Raw genomic sequence first — 16032 nt, 5'->3', positions numbered from 1 at the left:
TAGTACATTAACATGTAGTGCCTCAGCGTTGGATACGGCTTCGACAATACGTACGTCAAATATAATCATTCTCGTCATGCCATCCGATGCTGATACAGCATTAGCGTCGTAATCTCACAGTGAGATTTTCACTGCATAAAAAGAAGTTATTAGGCCACGACGACGGACCACCGTCACGTTGGGCTCAAGTGTGGATTAGCCATTTCACTCGACCAGGGGCATTCCCGGGGCTTCAGCGTGGCTGGTGCAGACGGCACTGGCACGGAGATCCACGCTTTGAATGCATATCTGAAGTCCTTCACCTTGTTGCAGAGAATCTCGAGTCATTTGCGCAATTTCCCTAGGGCCATCACTATCGCGCGCCCATAAAAACTAATTGATGATGAATGGTCTGAAGAAGATACTTCATGGTAGACTTCAAGTAACGATGTAGCCATTTAGTCACTTCAACTTAGAATGCTCGAGGACAATTGGAATAGATACTCATTCCCGCGGTTTACTCATAAGCAGTAGTAGACGCTTCTTCACGTCCATGATGTCTACCAATTGAAGTATATCATCCCGGTTATATAATGAAATCGTAGGCAATCAAGTCCGACATGGCATCACAGCATTCGATCTTAGCAACTGTCAGCTCGCTTTCGTCCAAGACGCAGTACACACAAGACATGCGCTTCCGTTTCTACAGCAGTCGACTACGATTCGTGGCCCACGAGTGGTTTTGCAATGGTCTCACGCCGCAAGGATGCTGCGTTTCTTTCTTCGCAACGTTATCGGATGCGTCATCGTTGCGGAATCCTGAATCGGCTGCTTCTGCGCTGGGAAGATTTCTCCCCTACGTTGTTAACACTGCAGTCGCGTTCTGAATTTCTCATGGTTACATTGATTTAGACAACCGTATCGTCAGTCTATTTCTCTGGTTTGTTGGTCACCCGTTCCGTCTTGGCCTTCAGCTGGGATTGGCTTCAATTCGCTGATGTTCATGACTGCGATCGTCAAACTTAGTGCAGACAACTCCTACACACGTGCTGGTTTGTTCGATATCAATATCAATTGCCATTTCCAGTACGACACTCAGGTAGTCGAAGAGGATTTCCGTGAAGTAGAATCCGAATGGATTCTACAAAAAAAAAAAAAAAACTTTTTTGTCAAAAAGAACCTTACCGCTACAATCGTGTGGTCCACAGTGCTCCTCGTCGCGTCCGCTCGCTGGCATAGCTCATGTGGTTGGCTGCGATCCGGAATTCCGTCTCAACTTCATCTCGAGCTTCCGCTTCTCGCTTTTTATCCTTCTGCAGCGTCACAATGTCTTCCCAAACTGAGATCAAGTGGGTCGGCGCTCGTCCCGACGACCTGCACCACCACTTGCGTGACGGTGATGCTGCTCTAAGCCGCACGGTGACGCACGTGACGTCCCAGTTCGCACGCTGCATCGTGATGCCCAACTTGGTGCCGCCCGTGACCACCACGGAGCAAGCTTTGGCCTACCGCGAGCGCATCATGGCTCACGTTCCCGAAGAGAAGCGCGAGCCTAACAGTCCCAACGGCTTCGAGCCTTTAATGACGCTCTACATGACGGACGGCACGACCGCCGACGAGATCCGTCGCGCCGCCGAAACCAAGAAAATCTTTGCTGTTAAGCTCTATCCCGGTACGTGTAGCCTCATACTAACCATCATATACCATCTGACGGTACTTATACTATCATAGCGGGAGCTACGACCAACTCGGACTCTGGAGTGACCAAGATCGACAACATTTACCCGGCACTTGAAGCCATGGCCGACGTCGGGATGCCGCTGCTAGTACACGGTGAAGTAACCGACCCATCGGTGGATCTATTCGACCGCGAAGCCACGTTCGTAGAGCAGGTGATCAAGCCTTTGGTGGCCAAGTTCCCGCAACTTAAGGTCGTGATGGAGCACATTACCACCAAAGAAGCGGCCGAGTTCGTCACCAACGCGCCAGCTAATGTTGCTGCAACCATCACCCCGCAACATTTGCTGTACAACCGCAACGCAATCTTCCAAGGTGGTCTCCGCCCACACAAGTACTGTCTGCCTGTACTGAAGCGAGAGACGCACCGTCAAGCTCTGCTCCAGGCTGTTGCCAGTGGCAGCAAGAAGTTTTTCCTCGGTACAGACAGCGCTCCACACGTGTCTTCCAAGAAGGAATCAGGCTGTGGATGTGCCGGTATCTACTCGGCTCACGCTGCTCTTGAACTGTACGCAGAAGCCTTCGAGTCCATTGGCAAACTGGACTTGCTGCGTGCCTTCGCGTGCGAGAACGGAGCCGATTTCTACGGCATCAAGCGCAATACTGTAGGCGAGACAGTCTTGAAGAAGGAGGACTGGACTGTGCCGGACAGCTACCCGTTCGACAACGGCGTGGTGGTCCCTCTTAAGGCCGGAGAGACCATCAGCTGGAAGCTACAGCAGTAAAAGTGTGTTAGGAAGCAGACGGAGTAGTGGTCTGTTCACGCAAGTCCAAGCTGGCGCGTTTCTCCCTTGTCTTCATGTCAAACACCGACGTTAGAATCCGACACGTTGGCTCATGAACTGCCGTTGAGTTTGGAGGAGAAGTGTGTCCATTTGAGTCTCCTTTCTTCTTGCCTGTTGTCATGACGCTGCCTCGTACGATCAGAGCAGTTAAGAAGCTCAAAAAGTCCGAAAAATCTCGAAACACTTGACTCACTCGATAGCACGACTTGCCCACGTTGTTGTCAGGCTGTAAAGGGTCTTCGATGACCAGCAAACCGTCACGTGATAGCGGTGGCGCTAGCATCAAGGGCGAGTTGGAGCGGGAGCGACCCACAGTAGGAGACAGAGAAGGAGACAGCGCAGGGGACATGGACCTCGCCATAGGAGACGTATCCACCGACAGCATCGTCGGCTCACCCCATGACACGACGGACACTTGATCCAGGTTCTGTCTGAAGTCGTTGCCGTAAAATTGCAGGAAATCCATGAGTAATTTGCCTAAAAGATAAGGCTTGGTCTCGTGTTCGTCGTCCTCGGATCCAGTCACAAACGACGGGAGGACAGCGCGTTTCGCTCTCTTCTTGTGCTTCTTCGTCTCGTTCTTCTTTGGTTGTTGCTTGGCTGAACATTGCTTGACGATTTCTTTCGCTATTAACTCTCCTTTGAGACACTGAGCTTCATACCGAGGATGCCAACGCGTGCTCGCAGCAGGCTTCAGCTCTTCCAGATCGTCGTCAAGAGTGAGCTTCTGGCCGTCGACCATCGAAATCAGAGCTCCTTGTTCTCGTAACACAAACACAACCATCAACAACAAACCGTAGGATGACAAGCCGCCAACGTACGGGTCGTTAAGGCCACGTTCCACCAGGAAATGTTTCAATACAAGCGTCAGCTCTCGCAGCCCGTAGAATGCACTTGCGAGGCCTTGTACTAACGTCACACTCGCCACGCCGTTATGGTGAATACCGTGCGGTTCATCGAACGTAATGTCGAATGGAATACGCAGCTCCACGCCGTCGATAGTCACTAAAACCACGACTTTTAGTAACGGGATTGACGCTCGTGTGATCGCGCTTACATCGACATAAGCAGATAACTCGCGAACATGATCAGCTAGCGCCTCCACGCACTGTTGACTGGTAAAATTAAACTCTTCTGTGGCCCCAAAGACCACCAGATCCACGTCGCTTGACTCTCCATGTAACCTCGTGGCAAACGAACCGTACCCTTCCACTTGTACGCAATGATTCCATAGCAATTCGATCTCTTCTGTCACCATAGCAATCGCCTTCTGCATCCACGGACGTTTGTCGCGTGCTTCTCGGCTGTGGTGGTTGTAAAAGTCCACGATCTCGTCATGTAAGACAACCTGCATCATCGCAGTCTGCTCTTCGTAGAGTCGCTGTAAATTACCGAACGATAAGCCTGGTCCATTGGCTCCTCCTTCAGCACGTTCCTCGTCCATTCGACGCTCTCGCTCCTTCTCCGTCGCTTGAATGACGCTGCGCCTCCACTCTAGTCGCTCTTCCCACTCTTTCTCTCTCGACATCCCATTAACGGGGCAATTAGCAAGATGTTCCGCTAGATTCTCGCGCGAACAGATCTCTTTACAACCCAGTACTGCGTTCGGACACACCACATCGTATGAATAAAAGTCCGTCGTCGTATCCTCCACCACTTGGTCCAGAGTATCCGGTACCTGGCGGTATACACAGCGTTCTAGATGTGACTCCAAGTCCTTCAACATGCAGCTAAATGTACATCCGAACCAGCTATTAGGACAGACTACCTCGTAGTCCTCGGAGAACCTCGAGATGGTGGACTGGAACCACTGGGTGTTCTTCATATTGTCCAGAAACATCTCTCGCATCATGGCTTCCTGTTCCTTCTCAATGGTGGCGATAGCCCATTGTCTTCTACGTTGGATCTCCTCCTCTTCTTCACTTTGGAGCTGCTTTAAGACGTTTAACCGTCGTGCTCGCTCCTTCTCAGCAGCTTCGATGACCCATTGTGTCCAATAGGCTCGTTCGGCCGCCTGCTGCTCCTGTTCTCCTCTAATAACGGCGCGCTCTTCAGGACTCAGCTCAGGGTGTCGAAAGAGTCTGGAAGTTGAAGGACGAGAGATCTGAGGCCTCGACTTTGAGGCAGGACTCGGCGTTCTGAGTGGACTGAAGAGCATCTCGGTCTCTGGAGCTAGAACTGGAGCCAATGGAGGCGTCACGAAGCTGTGGATGTGTGTGCTGAGCGGTGTGAAGGGCGCAGCAGCGGCGCAGAGGCCGGTGGACTCTGGTGTATCATGTAACGCTGATATAGGGGTTGATACAGTCGCATTTGGAGGCCGTTCGGGCGTTGTAGGCGCGTTTACAGCGCGAGAACTGGGTTTCTTCTTGGGTCGACGTTTGCGAGGACCCGAGTGGTTCTTGCGGGGCTTATCCTCGTCTGTGGCGTGCGCTGAGGCGTCCGGCATCCCGTGGCTCATCGCCCGCGTCGCTTTATGCTGCGGTCAACTTGATTGCCGTCTAATTGTGTGCTCGACATAAAATATTTTATGACGGAATCATATGTAGCATAAGAAAATCATAACGACAAGAAAGTGATGTGACCCACATGAACATCATGTAACTAACATCATATAGCAATATCTCGCGAGCCATGAAGGTCGACATCGATGGGTTGGAGGTGGTCTTCCCGTACGAGCGCATGTACTCGGAGCAGCTGCAGTATATGCGCGAGCTGAAACGTGCTTTAGATGCACAGGGTCACTGTATGTTGGAGATGCCCACGGGCACAGGCAAGACGGTGTCTCTGCTCTCCTTAGTCTTAGCGTACAAGGCCGCACATCCAACTGCAGGAAAGCTCATCTACTGCACTCGCACTGTCCCGGAGATGGCCAAATGTGTGGAGGAGATCAAGAAGCTCATCAAATATCGAGAGCAATACTACGGGGACAAGGCACAGGTCACAGCTGTGTGTCTAAGCTCCAGACGCAACATGTGTGTTCATCCTCGGGTCATGGCTCACGCTGACGGTGAAGATGTGGACGGCCAGTGCCGGAAAATGACGGCGTCTTGGGTCAGAGCCAGAGCTGCAAAGGCTCGAGAGACTGCGGCTGATGGAGACGTCACTATGTCGGAGGAACCGGTTAGAGAGGTGGAGACCTGCTCGTTCTACGAGAACTATGACGCCAGGAAGAGCAACGACACGGTGTTGCCACCTGGAGTCTACTCTGTAGACGACTTAAAGGAGCTTGGGGCGAAGAAAGGCTGGTGTCCCTATTTTCTGACGAGATATGTGGTCACATTCGCCGATGTGGTAGTGTACAACTACCAGTACATGCTTGATCCGAAGGTCAGTCAACTGGTATCCAGGAGTTTCGAGAAGGAGAGTATCGTGGTATTCGACGAGGCTCATAATATCGACAATGTGTGCATTGAAGCGCTTAGCGTCGATTTGGATCGACGCTCATTGGATAGAGCGTCCCGTAACTTGACAACTCTATCGAGTCAAGTGAACAAGCTAAAACAGGCCGACAAGTCGAGATTAGATGCAGAGTATCGCCGACTAGTGGAAGGTCTGAGGTCCAGCAACGCCGTGGTGGCTCCTAGTTACACTGATCCAGCCACGAACCAGCGGATTGACACCAGTAACGACATTATGATCGCTAACCCGGTCCTGCCGGATGATGTGCTGGATGAAGCCATCCCGGGTAATATCCGCCGTGCCGAACACTTTGTGGCCTTCATGCGTCGCCTTATTGAGTATTTGCGTCAACGCATCCGTGTGCGTCAAGTGGAATCCGAGACACCTCAAGCTTTCCTTCACCACCTGCATCAAGCGATCAATATGGAGATCAAACCAATGAAATTCTGCTACACGCGACTGAACTCGCTGCTACGTACACTGGAAGTGACGAATTTGGAGGAATATAATTCTTTAACGGACGTGGCAGACTTCGCGACGCTGGTGGCGACGTATGCCGAGGGTTTCATGCTGATTATTGAGCCGTTCGATAGCGCGTCAGGTGTGCATGACCCTGTGTTGCAACTCTCGTGTTTAGATGCGTCGCTGGCCATCCGACCAGTGTTTGAACGCTTCTCCAGCGTGGTTATCACGTCCGGAACGTTGTCTCCAATCGACTTATACCCTCGACTGCTGAACTTTAACCCTGTGATCCGCGAATCGCTGCCCATGTCGGTGTATCGCTCGAGTATTTGTCCATTGGTGATCACGCGTGGTAGCGACCAGATGCCAGTGAGCACCAAGTTCGACTTACGTGACGATCTCTCTGTGGTGCGCAATTACGGTACGCTACTGTTAGAGATGGCAGCGTGTACTCCTGATGGCATGGTGTGCTTCTTCCCGTCGTATCTCTATATGGAGAAGATCATTGGGCAGTGGGACTCGCTCGGTGTGCTCAAGCGTGTACTTACCAGTAAACTGCTCTTTATCGAGACCAAGGACATCGTGGAGACGACGCTGGCGCTGGATAACTACAAGAAAGCTTGTGACTGTGGCCGAGGAGCTATTTTCTTCTCTGTTGCGCGTGGTAAAGTGGCAGAAGGGATCGATTTCGACCGTCACTATGGACGTGCAGTGATTCTATTCGGTATCCCGTTCCAGTACACCCTATCGAATACGTTACGGGCTCGGTTAGAGTATCTGCGCTATACACATCAGATCCGTGAAGGCGATTTCCTCACGTTCGACGCGCTACGTCAAGCCGCTCAATGTGCTGGCCGAGTCCTTCGAAGCAAGACCGACTATGGCCTTGTTATCTTCGCTGACTCGCGTTACAACCGCGCTGATAAGCGCACCAAGTTACCGCCCTGGATCACACAGTTCCTTGTGGACTCGCACCTGAACTTGTCGGTGGATATGGCAGTGTTCATGGCCAAGAAGTACCTGTCGCTGATGGCTCAGCCAGTGGACGAGTCCACCAGCGTTAACTCCATTCTGCTAGACGCTGACGGAGTCGCTAAGTGGCTGGGCAAGCACCCTAAGGAAGACGAAAGCATGCAGTAAAAAACAGCACTTACAGTTACAGTCAGATTACAGTTTCCGTTTCCGTAAATCAATCGCTAATCAAGATAAGGGTGTTGGTATAGAACTCTCCATTTTTGGATTAGCCGTCAATTACAGAGCGAAAGAGGCCTGGATCCCTAAAGCAAGTACCTTAATTGCTTAGTTACGGGGGGCGTCCAACACAATGCCCTCGAACTTGGTCTGGAACCAGTTGATGGCGTCGTCCTTGGTCAGACGGTGCGGGTGGCCCACACGCGACTGCTGCATCTTACGGCGAGCCACACGGGCACCCGGGCGCTTGAGCACGACGAAGAAATCCATACCGTAAATGCCCGTGGACGGGTCGTACTTGATGCCCAAGTCAATGTGCTCCTGAATACCGAAACCGAAGTTGCCCGTCTCCGAGAAGTTCTTGCGCAGCAGCTCGTACTCCTTCACCTTAAGACCGCGGTCCAGGATCTCCTGAGCGAGCTCGCCACGGATGGTCACGTGGCACGAGATCTTTTCGTTACGACGGATACCGAAGGTACGGACCGTGTAGCGGGCTGTAGATCAACAACACAGTAAATGTTAGTATACTGCATATTGGAATTACGGCACCTTTTAGAGATTCCACACAGCCACAAAGTGGCTACACGCGCCTTTGCCGTCCGTTGAGACGGTCAAAGTACTGGACACCAACCTCCGAGATCATTGATGTGTGCGTGGTGTGGCACGGGCCCGATGTACTCAAAGACGAGCGCGATCGGGGATGAACCAGAGGCTCATGAAGAGCTCTCCAGCACCCGGAAAGGCCGTAAATTGGGTTAGACACACCCGCATGATGGCAGGTGGCCCGGGTAAGTAGCCCGTTAAGGCGGTTCTTTGCTTTTCTTTGGTCAAAAAAGCTTACCCTTGGAGTACACGGGCTTCTGGCCCGTGAGCTGCTCGAGCACACGAGCGGCACGGGTCAGCTTGTCACCAGACTCGCCGACGCAGCAGTTGATCACCAACTTGTCGACGTGGATGTCACGCATCGGGTTGTTGCTCTTGTCGCCGGCCTGGGGTTCGGTACCATTGGGTTAGTATTGCGAGGGTTACGATCAGGCAATTACACTCGGACGCACCATCTTAGCTTGTTGTTTTGGAGCTTTTGGAGAAGTACTGGCGATTGAGGTGCGACGTCGATTGGGCTGGTTGGCTGGAGCACCAACCAATACTCGACCTAAATCGCATATTCCGATTACTATGCTGCATAGATTGGAAGATATAATTCAACGGAATGTACATTTTTGTAGTTGCTGTAAACATTGTGTGGTGTAGATGCTTCTCTAAGTACGATAACTATTTTAGTTGAAGTTGTCATAGAAAGTATTGCTGCGATGGACGCACGAGGACCTCCGTTATCGTCAGTGTTACCACCACATTTCTCGATACTACCGAGTCCTCGAGTGTCTCCCCTTGCTGCCACTTCTCGATCATTTACTGGTGTCTGTCCCGACCCCATTCCAGGCTCCAGTCCGACTATCGCTGACATTTTCTTACCTCGACCAGTAGACCAGAAGCTGCAACATACCAGCAGTCAATTACGGCTTCGATTACAATGGGCCAGCGCGTTCAAGATGCAAATTCTAGTAGTACGCAACACCGTCGTATGTTGTTTCTGCGCTGGCGTGGCCAACGGCGCCTTCTACGTAGGCAACGTCTTTACGTTCAAGTCGTCGGTGGATCAGTCACTAAAAGAGTTCACGACGGCTATGTTGGTCTGGATGGCCATCACTTATGCTGTTATCATGTTAATCGCCCACGTACCAATACTGATGACCCAGAAATTCATCAAATATCCCAACAAACGACCAAGTTTCTGGTTTTGTGCAAGCAAGTTGATGAAAAAGTCTTACATCGCGTTTGCAGCATCACTTTCTGGAATGATCGCAGTGGGTATACTCGTGCAACATACACGGCTGATGCACGAATATTTCCGATTCAAAATGCACTTCTATCTCGCCGTGGTGAACAACCTCACCTTCACAGCTGGCCTCATGTTCGCAGTGAGACGGATATACTACGAAGAGACTTACCAAGGTCGAGATCGTCGCTCTGCCCAGAGTAAACACAGCTCTACAACTCGATCGAAAGCTTACAGACCACCAAAGTACCACACGCCAAGTTATTGGCGCGAGTATCGGAATCATCTCCCTAATGCTCTTACTATCGTTATCGCCGGAGGATACGTCCATATTGTCCTAATGTGGTGGCAACATGCTGGAGAACAGGCCTCCGTGATGACCTTTGCGGTCTTTGGTATCGTGCTCAAGCTTATACTTCAAGAAGTTGCGAGGCTTTACGTTCTCAAGAAGAAAATTCGCAGTACTCGAATCATGTGCCTTCTTGTGGGCATCCCGACCGTGTTGATTGACACCCAGTCTCGAATTATTCTACTTGGCACTCAAACAAATGCAGTTCTTGTGACGGGGACTTTCGCTTTGGCTATCGCTGAGGTTTCTCTTCGAGCTGCAAAAGCTGCTTTTGTCGTGTGGACAACTCGTCGTCGATCGAGAGCTCTAGATAAAAAGTTACACGAAATTTCACATTCACGACAGAAATCAGCAGAACGAGTATCTTCGACTGCAACTTTGAAGCTGGAATTTGAATTTTGGAGAAAACAAGTTATTTCTTACCACACAGCAGAAGTGACGGCCGATATGTACGCGGAGCATATTGCTATCGGCTGTTCTCAGTCGATTGTATTCTGGTGGCTTGGACACCCCTTGTATCCGGCGATGCGTGTGGATGCAATGTCAGAGCTTGACGCCTCAAGGTTTCTCTTTAATCAGGTGGCTATGCTCGGATTTCAGTGTCTCGTAGAAGTCTTCGTCGACTATGTGTGTATCGTTATGGAGATGGCAGCAGGCATCGAGTTTGATCGAATCGAAGGCCTCAGTACATTTTTAGGAGCTCTGTTCATGACGATGGCTGTCATCAATATCAACATATCCAGTGGCGTTTATCTAGGTTAGACATCACTATTTCTACTGTTAAATTCTTGAAATTTATTATTTTTAGGTCATTATGGTAATATTTTAATCTAATCTATTTCGAGTAGAAAAAAAAATTCAAGTAAAAAAAAAAGCTTAACATGGACCCACGTTACTTTCCACGTTGAACCACCGATCATGTCGGACATACTCCCGGCTCCAAGACTCGCGAGTTCTCGCATCGCTCCACTTCGTCCGTCCTTCTCCTCTCCTGTCATTCCACTCCGTCCGTCCTTCTCCGCTTCTGTCGCTCCGGATCAAACCGTGCGAGATGCGATCATCTCTAAATCATCGATAGATCTGGTCACTCAACCCGAAAAAAAGCAGCTACTGGACCACATCAGGCAATTACGTCTCCAACTGCAATGGAAGCCAGCAGCCAGACTCCAATTACTCATGTTTCGCAACACAATCGGTTGTGTCATTGCCGCAGTATTGGCGAATGGATGTTTCTACTCGGGGAATATTTTCTCGTCCAAGTCTTCCGCACAGCAATCTCGACAGGAATTTCTCATGGCCACGTTGGTTTGGACTGCAATAGTACACGCTATCAAGATGACGGCAGCTTATTTACCTTCGATGATGACCCAGCGCTTTCGTGAGCTTCCAGACTACAAACCCAGTCTGTATTTTTGCTTGAAAAAGCTCATCAAGGGTACATTCCCGTACTTTCTCGTATCATTAAGTGGCATGATTGGCACTGGTCTGCTCGTCCAGAATACATCACTGATGAATTACCTTCTGCAGTACAAACTTCACTTTTACATCGGGGTCTTGTTCAATATGATATTCACAGCTGGTATCGCGATCGTAGCGAGACAAATTTACTATGAAGAGGCCAATCACGATCAAAGTCGACGAGGTGCGTTACATAAACTTTTCGGTTCTACTGGTAACTTGTCATCTATTTCTCGGACACGAAGAGCAAGCAGGACTCGATCATCAAGCTTCTGGCGCGAGTACATAGCACAATTCCCTATTACGATCCTAATGGCAATAGGCGGTGGGTTTGTTCATATTGTGTCATGGTACGGCGTGCTAAATCAAGGCACATTTGTTATTATGAGCTTCACAATGCTTGGGATTACCATGAAACTTTTGATTCAAGAAGCTGCAAGACACTATATCCTTAAGAAAAAAATTCAAGGGATCCGCCATATGTGTCTTCTCGTGGGACTACCGACAGTAGTAATTGATACTCAATCACGAATCGTGCTACTAGGCACCCAAACGAATTCGTTTCTTGTAGCGGGGACGCTTGCTATGGCCGTCGCTGAATTATGTCTTCGTGCTGGGAAAGCTGCTTATGTTGCGCGTTCTATTAGACGTCGAGCATCTACCCTTGAAGCAAAAGTACTGGAACTGTCAGCTAATTGTAAACAATCAGAAGGGCGTTCTGAGTCTGCTTTGAAGCTGGAATTTGCTCTGTGGAAACGACAGATTGTTTCTTATCACACCGCTGAATTGACTGCTGATATGTATGCAGAGTATATCGCCATTGGGTGCTCTCAATCGATCATTTTCTGGTGGTCTGGACACCCTTTTTACCCGTCATTGCAGCTTGATACTGGGGCTGTGATGAGTCCGGGAGATAAAGCAATGTGGCGGTTTAATCAAGTAGGTATGCTCGGTTTCCAGTTTGTGGTAGAAATCTTCGTTGACTACGTGTGTGTCGTGGTGGAGATGGCAACGGGGATTGACTTCGCGCGGATCGAAAGCCGCAGCGCCTTTTTAGGAGTCGTGTTCATGATGATGGCCGTGCTTAACATCAACATTTCGAGCCTAGTATATCTGAGCTTTCAATAAGGTAAATTAAAAAAAAAACATGTAGAGAGTTAATGTGTCACGCAACATACTTCAGTCCACTCACCACGATGGCAATTCCTATTACTACACCTGTGCCAATCCAAAGTGGCGGTAGTGAACTGTGCGGTCTACTCGAAATTTCCATCCGCGGTTCTTTGAATGAATCGCACTCCAATCGCGCACAACAGGAAATGACATTGGTAGAGTATTGGTTGCTTAAGTACGATCGGCAATGTAGCTGGTGCAGCACAGGTTCTCGAAATAAGTAGTATGTGGAAGACTCGTTGAATAGAACTAAAGTGAATTCACAGTAAAGTAAAGCGGAGTACCCAGTATTTAGGAAATTTATGTTCTTCAAAAATAGAAATATCAACAAATAGTCCACAACAATGTGGATTTAGTGTAAAGAAAGCAATCTGTATGGAATAATTATTCTACGTAGCACATGTACTTGGCGCTCAGTCGAAGGCTGCTCCACCTTAAGGAAATGGTCAGTTTTCGTAGCCCTGGTCAGTTTAACAGCCCTCTTTATTAGCCAATTATAATGGTAAACAGGTTTTATTAGCGATATTCAATTCTGCTGCAGCAACTAACTATTTCTCGTTTTGTAGCTGTAATTGCCGAGCTTCCATCTCTCTTTCATGCAAGCTGACTTGCCGCATACGCACTTCTAACCCCATTAGCTGTAGTTCGCGGTTCTGCGTCAGCTGAGCCCGTTTCAATACCACTAAAGGAGAGGGTTCATTGTCATTGGTTCTGCGCCGCCGTTTCTTTGAGGGTATTTGCACTATTGATGTTGACGTGGAAGATCGACCGCTTGCCTGTGACACTGTAGTAGAATTAGCATTTGATTCACCCCCGGTTGAGCTGTTGTCTTCCTCTTCGGTGTCATCCTTTCGAAAAAATCTTGCAGCTGGACGAGCATCAGTTTTGTTGCAGATCGCCAAGAAGTTTATGGAGCTGGAAACAAAATGTGACCTGCTGCAAGAAAAAAAAAAGTTGCTGCAGCAGAATTGAATGCCACTAATAGTGATCAACGACAGAACGTTCTCCCCATAACACCCTTTCTCGTGAACCAGAAATACTTTGATCAAGACAAGGGGTTACTAAAGTGGCAAGGTCACCAATTCGCCGAATAACATTAGAGGTCTTTAACACAACTGAGTGGGTTCATCGCCAACTGTTACCGCTAAAACAATCCACAACTCCTAGGAGATATATTTAGCACAACTGTCCGAAGTTCCAGCTTCTTCCATCTGAACCACACTCAATTTAGAGAGAGCAAAGCGAAGACTTAGCAAAAGAGATGGTGTTTCGTTTTTCAGAAGGGAACGATAAAGAACTAATGCGTGAGGCTTTACTGCAAAAGCCTTTCGCAGCAAAATCCGGAGAGGCGTGAGCTCGAGTTAGCTCGTGAGGGAGCAGAAGAGCGTCTTCATCGGGGCCGCGAGGAGGCCGAAGAGCGCAATCGGCAGCTCATTTTGAAATGCGTTGAGGTTTTCGCCAACGCATCGAAAACTGAATAGGATTTGTAATGGATAAGAGAGAAAGATCATAGGTTTGCAAAACAAAAACTCAATGCATAGTGAACAGGACAATAAAATAACTAGAAAGACAAAACTATGAAAGAGAAGCCTTTATTTTGCAATGCATTAAGTACTGATTTAAGCTTGGTGGTGATAATCCAAAGTAGTCGCTGATTGTATTTCCACCGTTGGCACAAGTTAGGCAATTTGTCAGAAGAACTCCAACGCGGTACATTGATCCAACTGGTTGAGTACCTGGGCGAGCCTGACGCTTGAAATTCAGAGCTGTCCAATAAATAGAAACTTGTCCATAGCCCTATTCAACCGAAACTCGAAACTTACTCATGCTTTTGCTGACACGACTTTGGTCGATCGTAAGATTTCCAACAGCTCCTGCAAAAGGGCTGACTAAGACACCGTCGTTTCCATAAGCTTGATCTCCAAAAATGCGATAATTTTTTAAAAGATTATCGTTGTTAATGACTTAGGCAATTCCAGATTCCTTGAACAGTTTGATGTCATGATTTCCTCCCGGAAAGGGACCATAAAGATGAGCAAATAATCAAACAGGAGTAGATATAGTCTGGTATTTGAGGGCATGTTTGCGCTTGTGGCCGTTATATACAGCTTTCTGACTGCGATATTTTCCATCTCGAAGAACTTTCGTGGTTTTGGGCGACAAATCCCCCTAACAATTCCGTCCACAAAAGCCCATACATTCTGTATTAACCCACCAGCGTCAAATACAGCATCAGCGTAAAATTGTAAGTTTTGAGCCACATGTTCATGGTTGAAGTAGATAAGATCATTGCATTGGCGATCTAGATAGTCCAGGACGTGCAAGACAAAATTCGAGAGTCCACTTGACTTACGACCAAAGAAAAATTCCAAATCCGACCATCGCACTGGTACCGCGAATTTATATAAAACCATACATAGGTGTTCTATCCTGTTGGCTGCTGTACGTTCTCGAGTTCGGATAGAGTCGAATTTGAAACATTTGGTCAACAGTTGCACTTGGCGTTTGTCAAAGCAACATTTGTCGACGCAATCTTCATTTGACAGCGAGTTGAAATTAGTTTTTGAGACCAGAAAAATACCGCAACAGCTCCAGCGATAACAATTTGGTTGTTTTCGGTGGTTTTATACCAGATTCATATCACTTGCGCTCGTTTTAGATGACGCCGAACATCACTCGTAAGACTTCGTAGTATCTGCAGCTGAAACCCTTGTCGTCTTCTTCTTCGCTACTTGTGGGGTTCACGAATCTGTCGTTCACTGCCATTTTGTAACTTTGAGGTGGAGTTGGTTATCTAGAGGAACTGGTGCCGAAGAGATCAATATAGCTCACCGAAGGGTAAGATTTTGCTGGCGGTATAGTTGTCGCGAGAACCCGGGATGTTGCTTGCAAGGCAAGTTGATTAAAGAGAATTAACTAGAGACTAACTAACCGACCTCTTTGTCCTCTCCTAGCCTCCTCTTATGTAGCCAGCGCTGCCTCCTGAGCAGCGCCGTAAATGTAAAGTCCACAGGCGCCCAGCTAGCGCCGTAAACAGGAATCCTGTTTGTCCATGTAGCTTTTGTCGAGTCCGTGTCGGGGTTCAATGTCTTCGTGCCGACGCGTGCAGCGTCGGCGTGTCTTTATCCAGTCACATCCACGGAAGTTGCGAGGCGAAGCGCGTCACAACTCGTCGAGATCATTGCCATGATCAACCACGGCGACAGCAGCTTGACTCAACAGTAGCTGACGCCCAACATCGCCTCCCAAAGGTCGCTGTCGTCAGGTTAGTTGAGCTAGGCTCGAAGTAGGTCGCTGCTGGACTTCTCCACATACTCCCGCACTAAGACAGGAACATCCTTCAGTAACTCATCCACGCTCTCCCACGAATCCTCGATACTCTGTTGACCGGTCCACGACACCTTCAGGTTCCAGCGCTGCAAAGTATCGTTATACTGGTGATCGGTAATGTACTTGACTGTCATGATCATTCCTTGTCCTGCCACGAACTCCAGTATCTCCTCCGTCACACTTAGAGCTGAGTCCACGTAGTACTTGAGCCTGGTAGCATGGGCTTCATACTCAGCTCCAGTAACGAGGTGTCGAATCTGGAAAGAGTGTGCCCGTTCTGCCACCACTTGGAATGGGCCAACCCACTGCCCAAGTAACGTGTTGTTGGGTAG

General features: G+C 48.9%; 8 protein-coding genes across 9 annotated transcripts; 5 read left to right on the top strand and 3 right to left on the bottom strand.

The window, feature by feature from the left end:
- Positions 1-599: 599 nt before the first annotated feature.
- PPTG_23898 (hypothetical protein) lies at positions 600-866 on the top strand (the record flags this gene model as incomplete). The annotated part of the gene is made up of 1 exon (XM_008913764.1): positions 600-866. One exon carries the CDS (start codon positions 600-602, stop codon positions 864-866), a length of 267 nt encoding a protein of 88 aa, XP_008912012.1.
- On the bottom strand, positions 691-5014 carry PPTG_15539. Of its 2 annotated transcripts, XM_008913762.1 has the most exons (2): positions 4270-5014; positions 691-4179 (listed from the first exon to the last, which is right to left on the bottom strand). In XM_008913762.1, the coding sequence occupies exons 1-2, from the start codon at positions 4957-4959 to the stop codon at positions 2449-2451; spliced, it is 2421 nt and encodes an 806-aa protein (XP_008912010.1). In that variant the 5' UTR covers positions 4960-5014; the 3' UTR covers positions 691-2448. The 2 variants fall into 2 exon arrangements, with proteins under 2 accessions (XP_008912010.1, XP_008912009.1); XM_008913761.1 differs by having other exon boundaries at positions 691-5014.
- PPTG_15540 (dihydroorotase, homodimeric type) lies at positions 1167-3174 on the top strand. The gene is made up of 2 exons (XM_008913763.1): positions 1167-1651; positions 1711-3174. The coding sequence occupies exons 1-2, from the start codon at positions 1222-1224 to the stop codon at positions 2439-2441; spliced, it is 1161 nt and encodes a 386-aa protein (XP_008912011.1). The 5' UTR covers positions 1167-1221; the 3' UTR covers positions 2442-3174.
- A 92-nt stretch (positions 5015-5106) lies between the features above and the next one.
- Positions 5107-7594, top strand: PPTG_15538 (hypothetical protein). The gene has a single exon (XM_008913760.1). The coding sequence runs from the start codon at positions 5133-5135 to the stop codon at positions 7500-7502; it is 2370 nt and encodes a 789-aa protein (XP_008912008.1). The 5' UTR covers positions 5107-5132; the 3' UTR covers positions 7503-7594.
- PPTG_15537 (60S ribosomal protein L11) lies at positions 7572-8704 on the bottom strand. Its single transcript, XM_008913759.1, has 3 exons — positions 8609-8704; positions 8395-8542; positions 7572-8047 (listed from the first exon to the last, which is right to left on the bottom strand). Exons 1-3 carry the CDS (start codon positions 8609-8611, stop codon positions 7662-7664), a joined length of 537 nt encoding a protein of 178 aa, XP_008912007.1. The 5' UTR covers positions 8612-8704; the 3' UTR covers positions 7572-7661.
- A 159-nt stretch (positions 8705-8863) lies between these two features.
- PPTG_23897 (hypothetical protein) lies at positions 8864-10501 on the top strand (the record flags this gene model as incomplete). Its single annotated transcript, XM_008913758.1, has 1 exon — positions 8864-10501. One exon carries the CDS (start codon positions 8864-8866, stop codon positions 10499-10501), a length of 1638 nt encoding a protein of 545 aa, XP_008912006.1.
- Positions 10502-10657: 156 nt separating this feature from the next.
- On the top strand, positions 10658-12325 carry PPTG_23896 (hypothetical protein; the record flags this gene model as incomplete). The annotated part of the gene is made up of 2 exons (XM_008913757.1): positions 10658-11381; positions 12006-12325. 2 exons carry the CDS (start codon positions 10658-10660, stop codon positions 12323-12325), a joined length of 1044 nt encoding a protein of 347 aa, XP_008912005.1.
- A 2905-nt stretch (positions 12326-15230) lies between these two features.
- Positions 15231-15951, bottom strand: PPTG_15535 (hypothetical protein). The gene has a single exon (XM_008913756.1). It carries the CDS (start codon positions 15838-15840, stop codon positions 15646-15648), a length of 195 nt encoding a protein of 64 aa, XP_008912004.1. The 5' UTR covers positions 15841-15951; the 3' UTR covers positions 15231-15645.
- Between the last annotated feature and the right edge of the window lie 81 nt (positions 15952-16032).

Source organism: Phytophthora parasitica (genome assembly GCF_000247585.1).
Source record: "Phytophthora parasitica INRA-310 unplaced genomic scaffold supercont2.55, whole genome shotgun sequence".
Lineage (NCBI taxonomy): Eukaryota > Oomycota > Peronosporomycetes > Peronosporales > Peronosporaceae > Phytophthora > Phytophthora nicotianae.
Note: the sequence above shows the minus strand (reverse complement) of the source record. Positions and strands in the feature narration are given on the sequence as shown.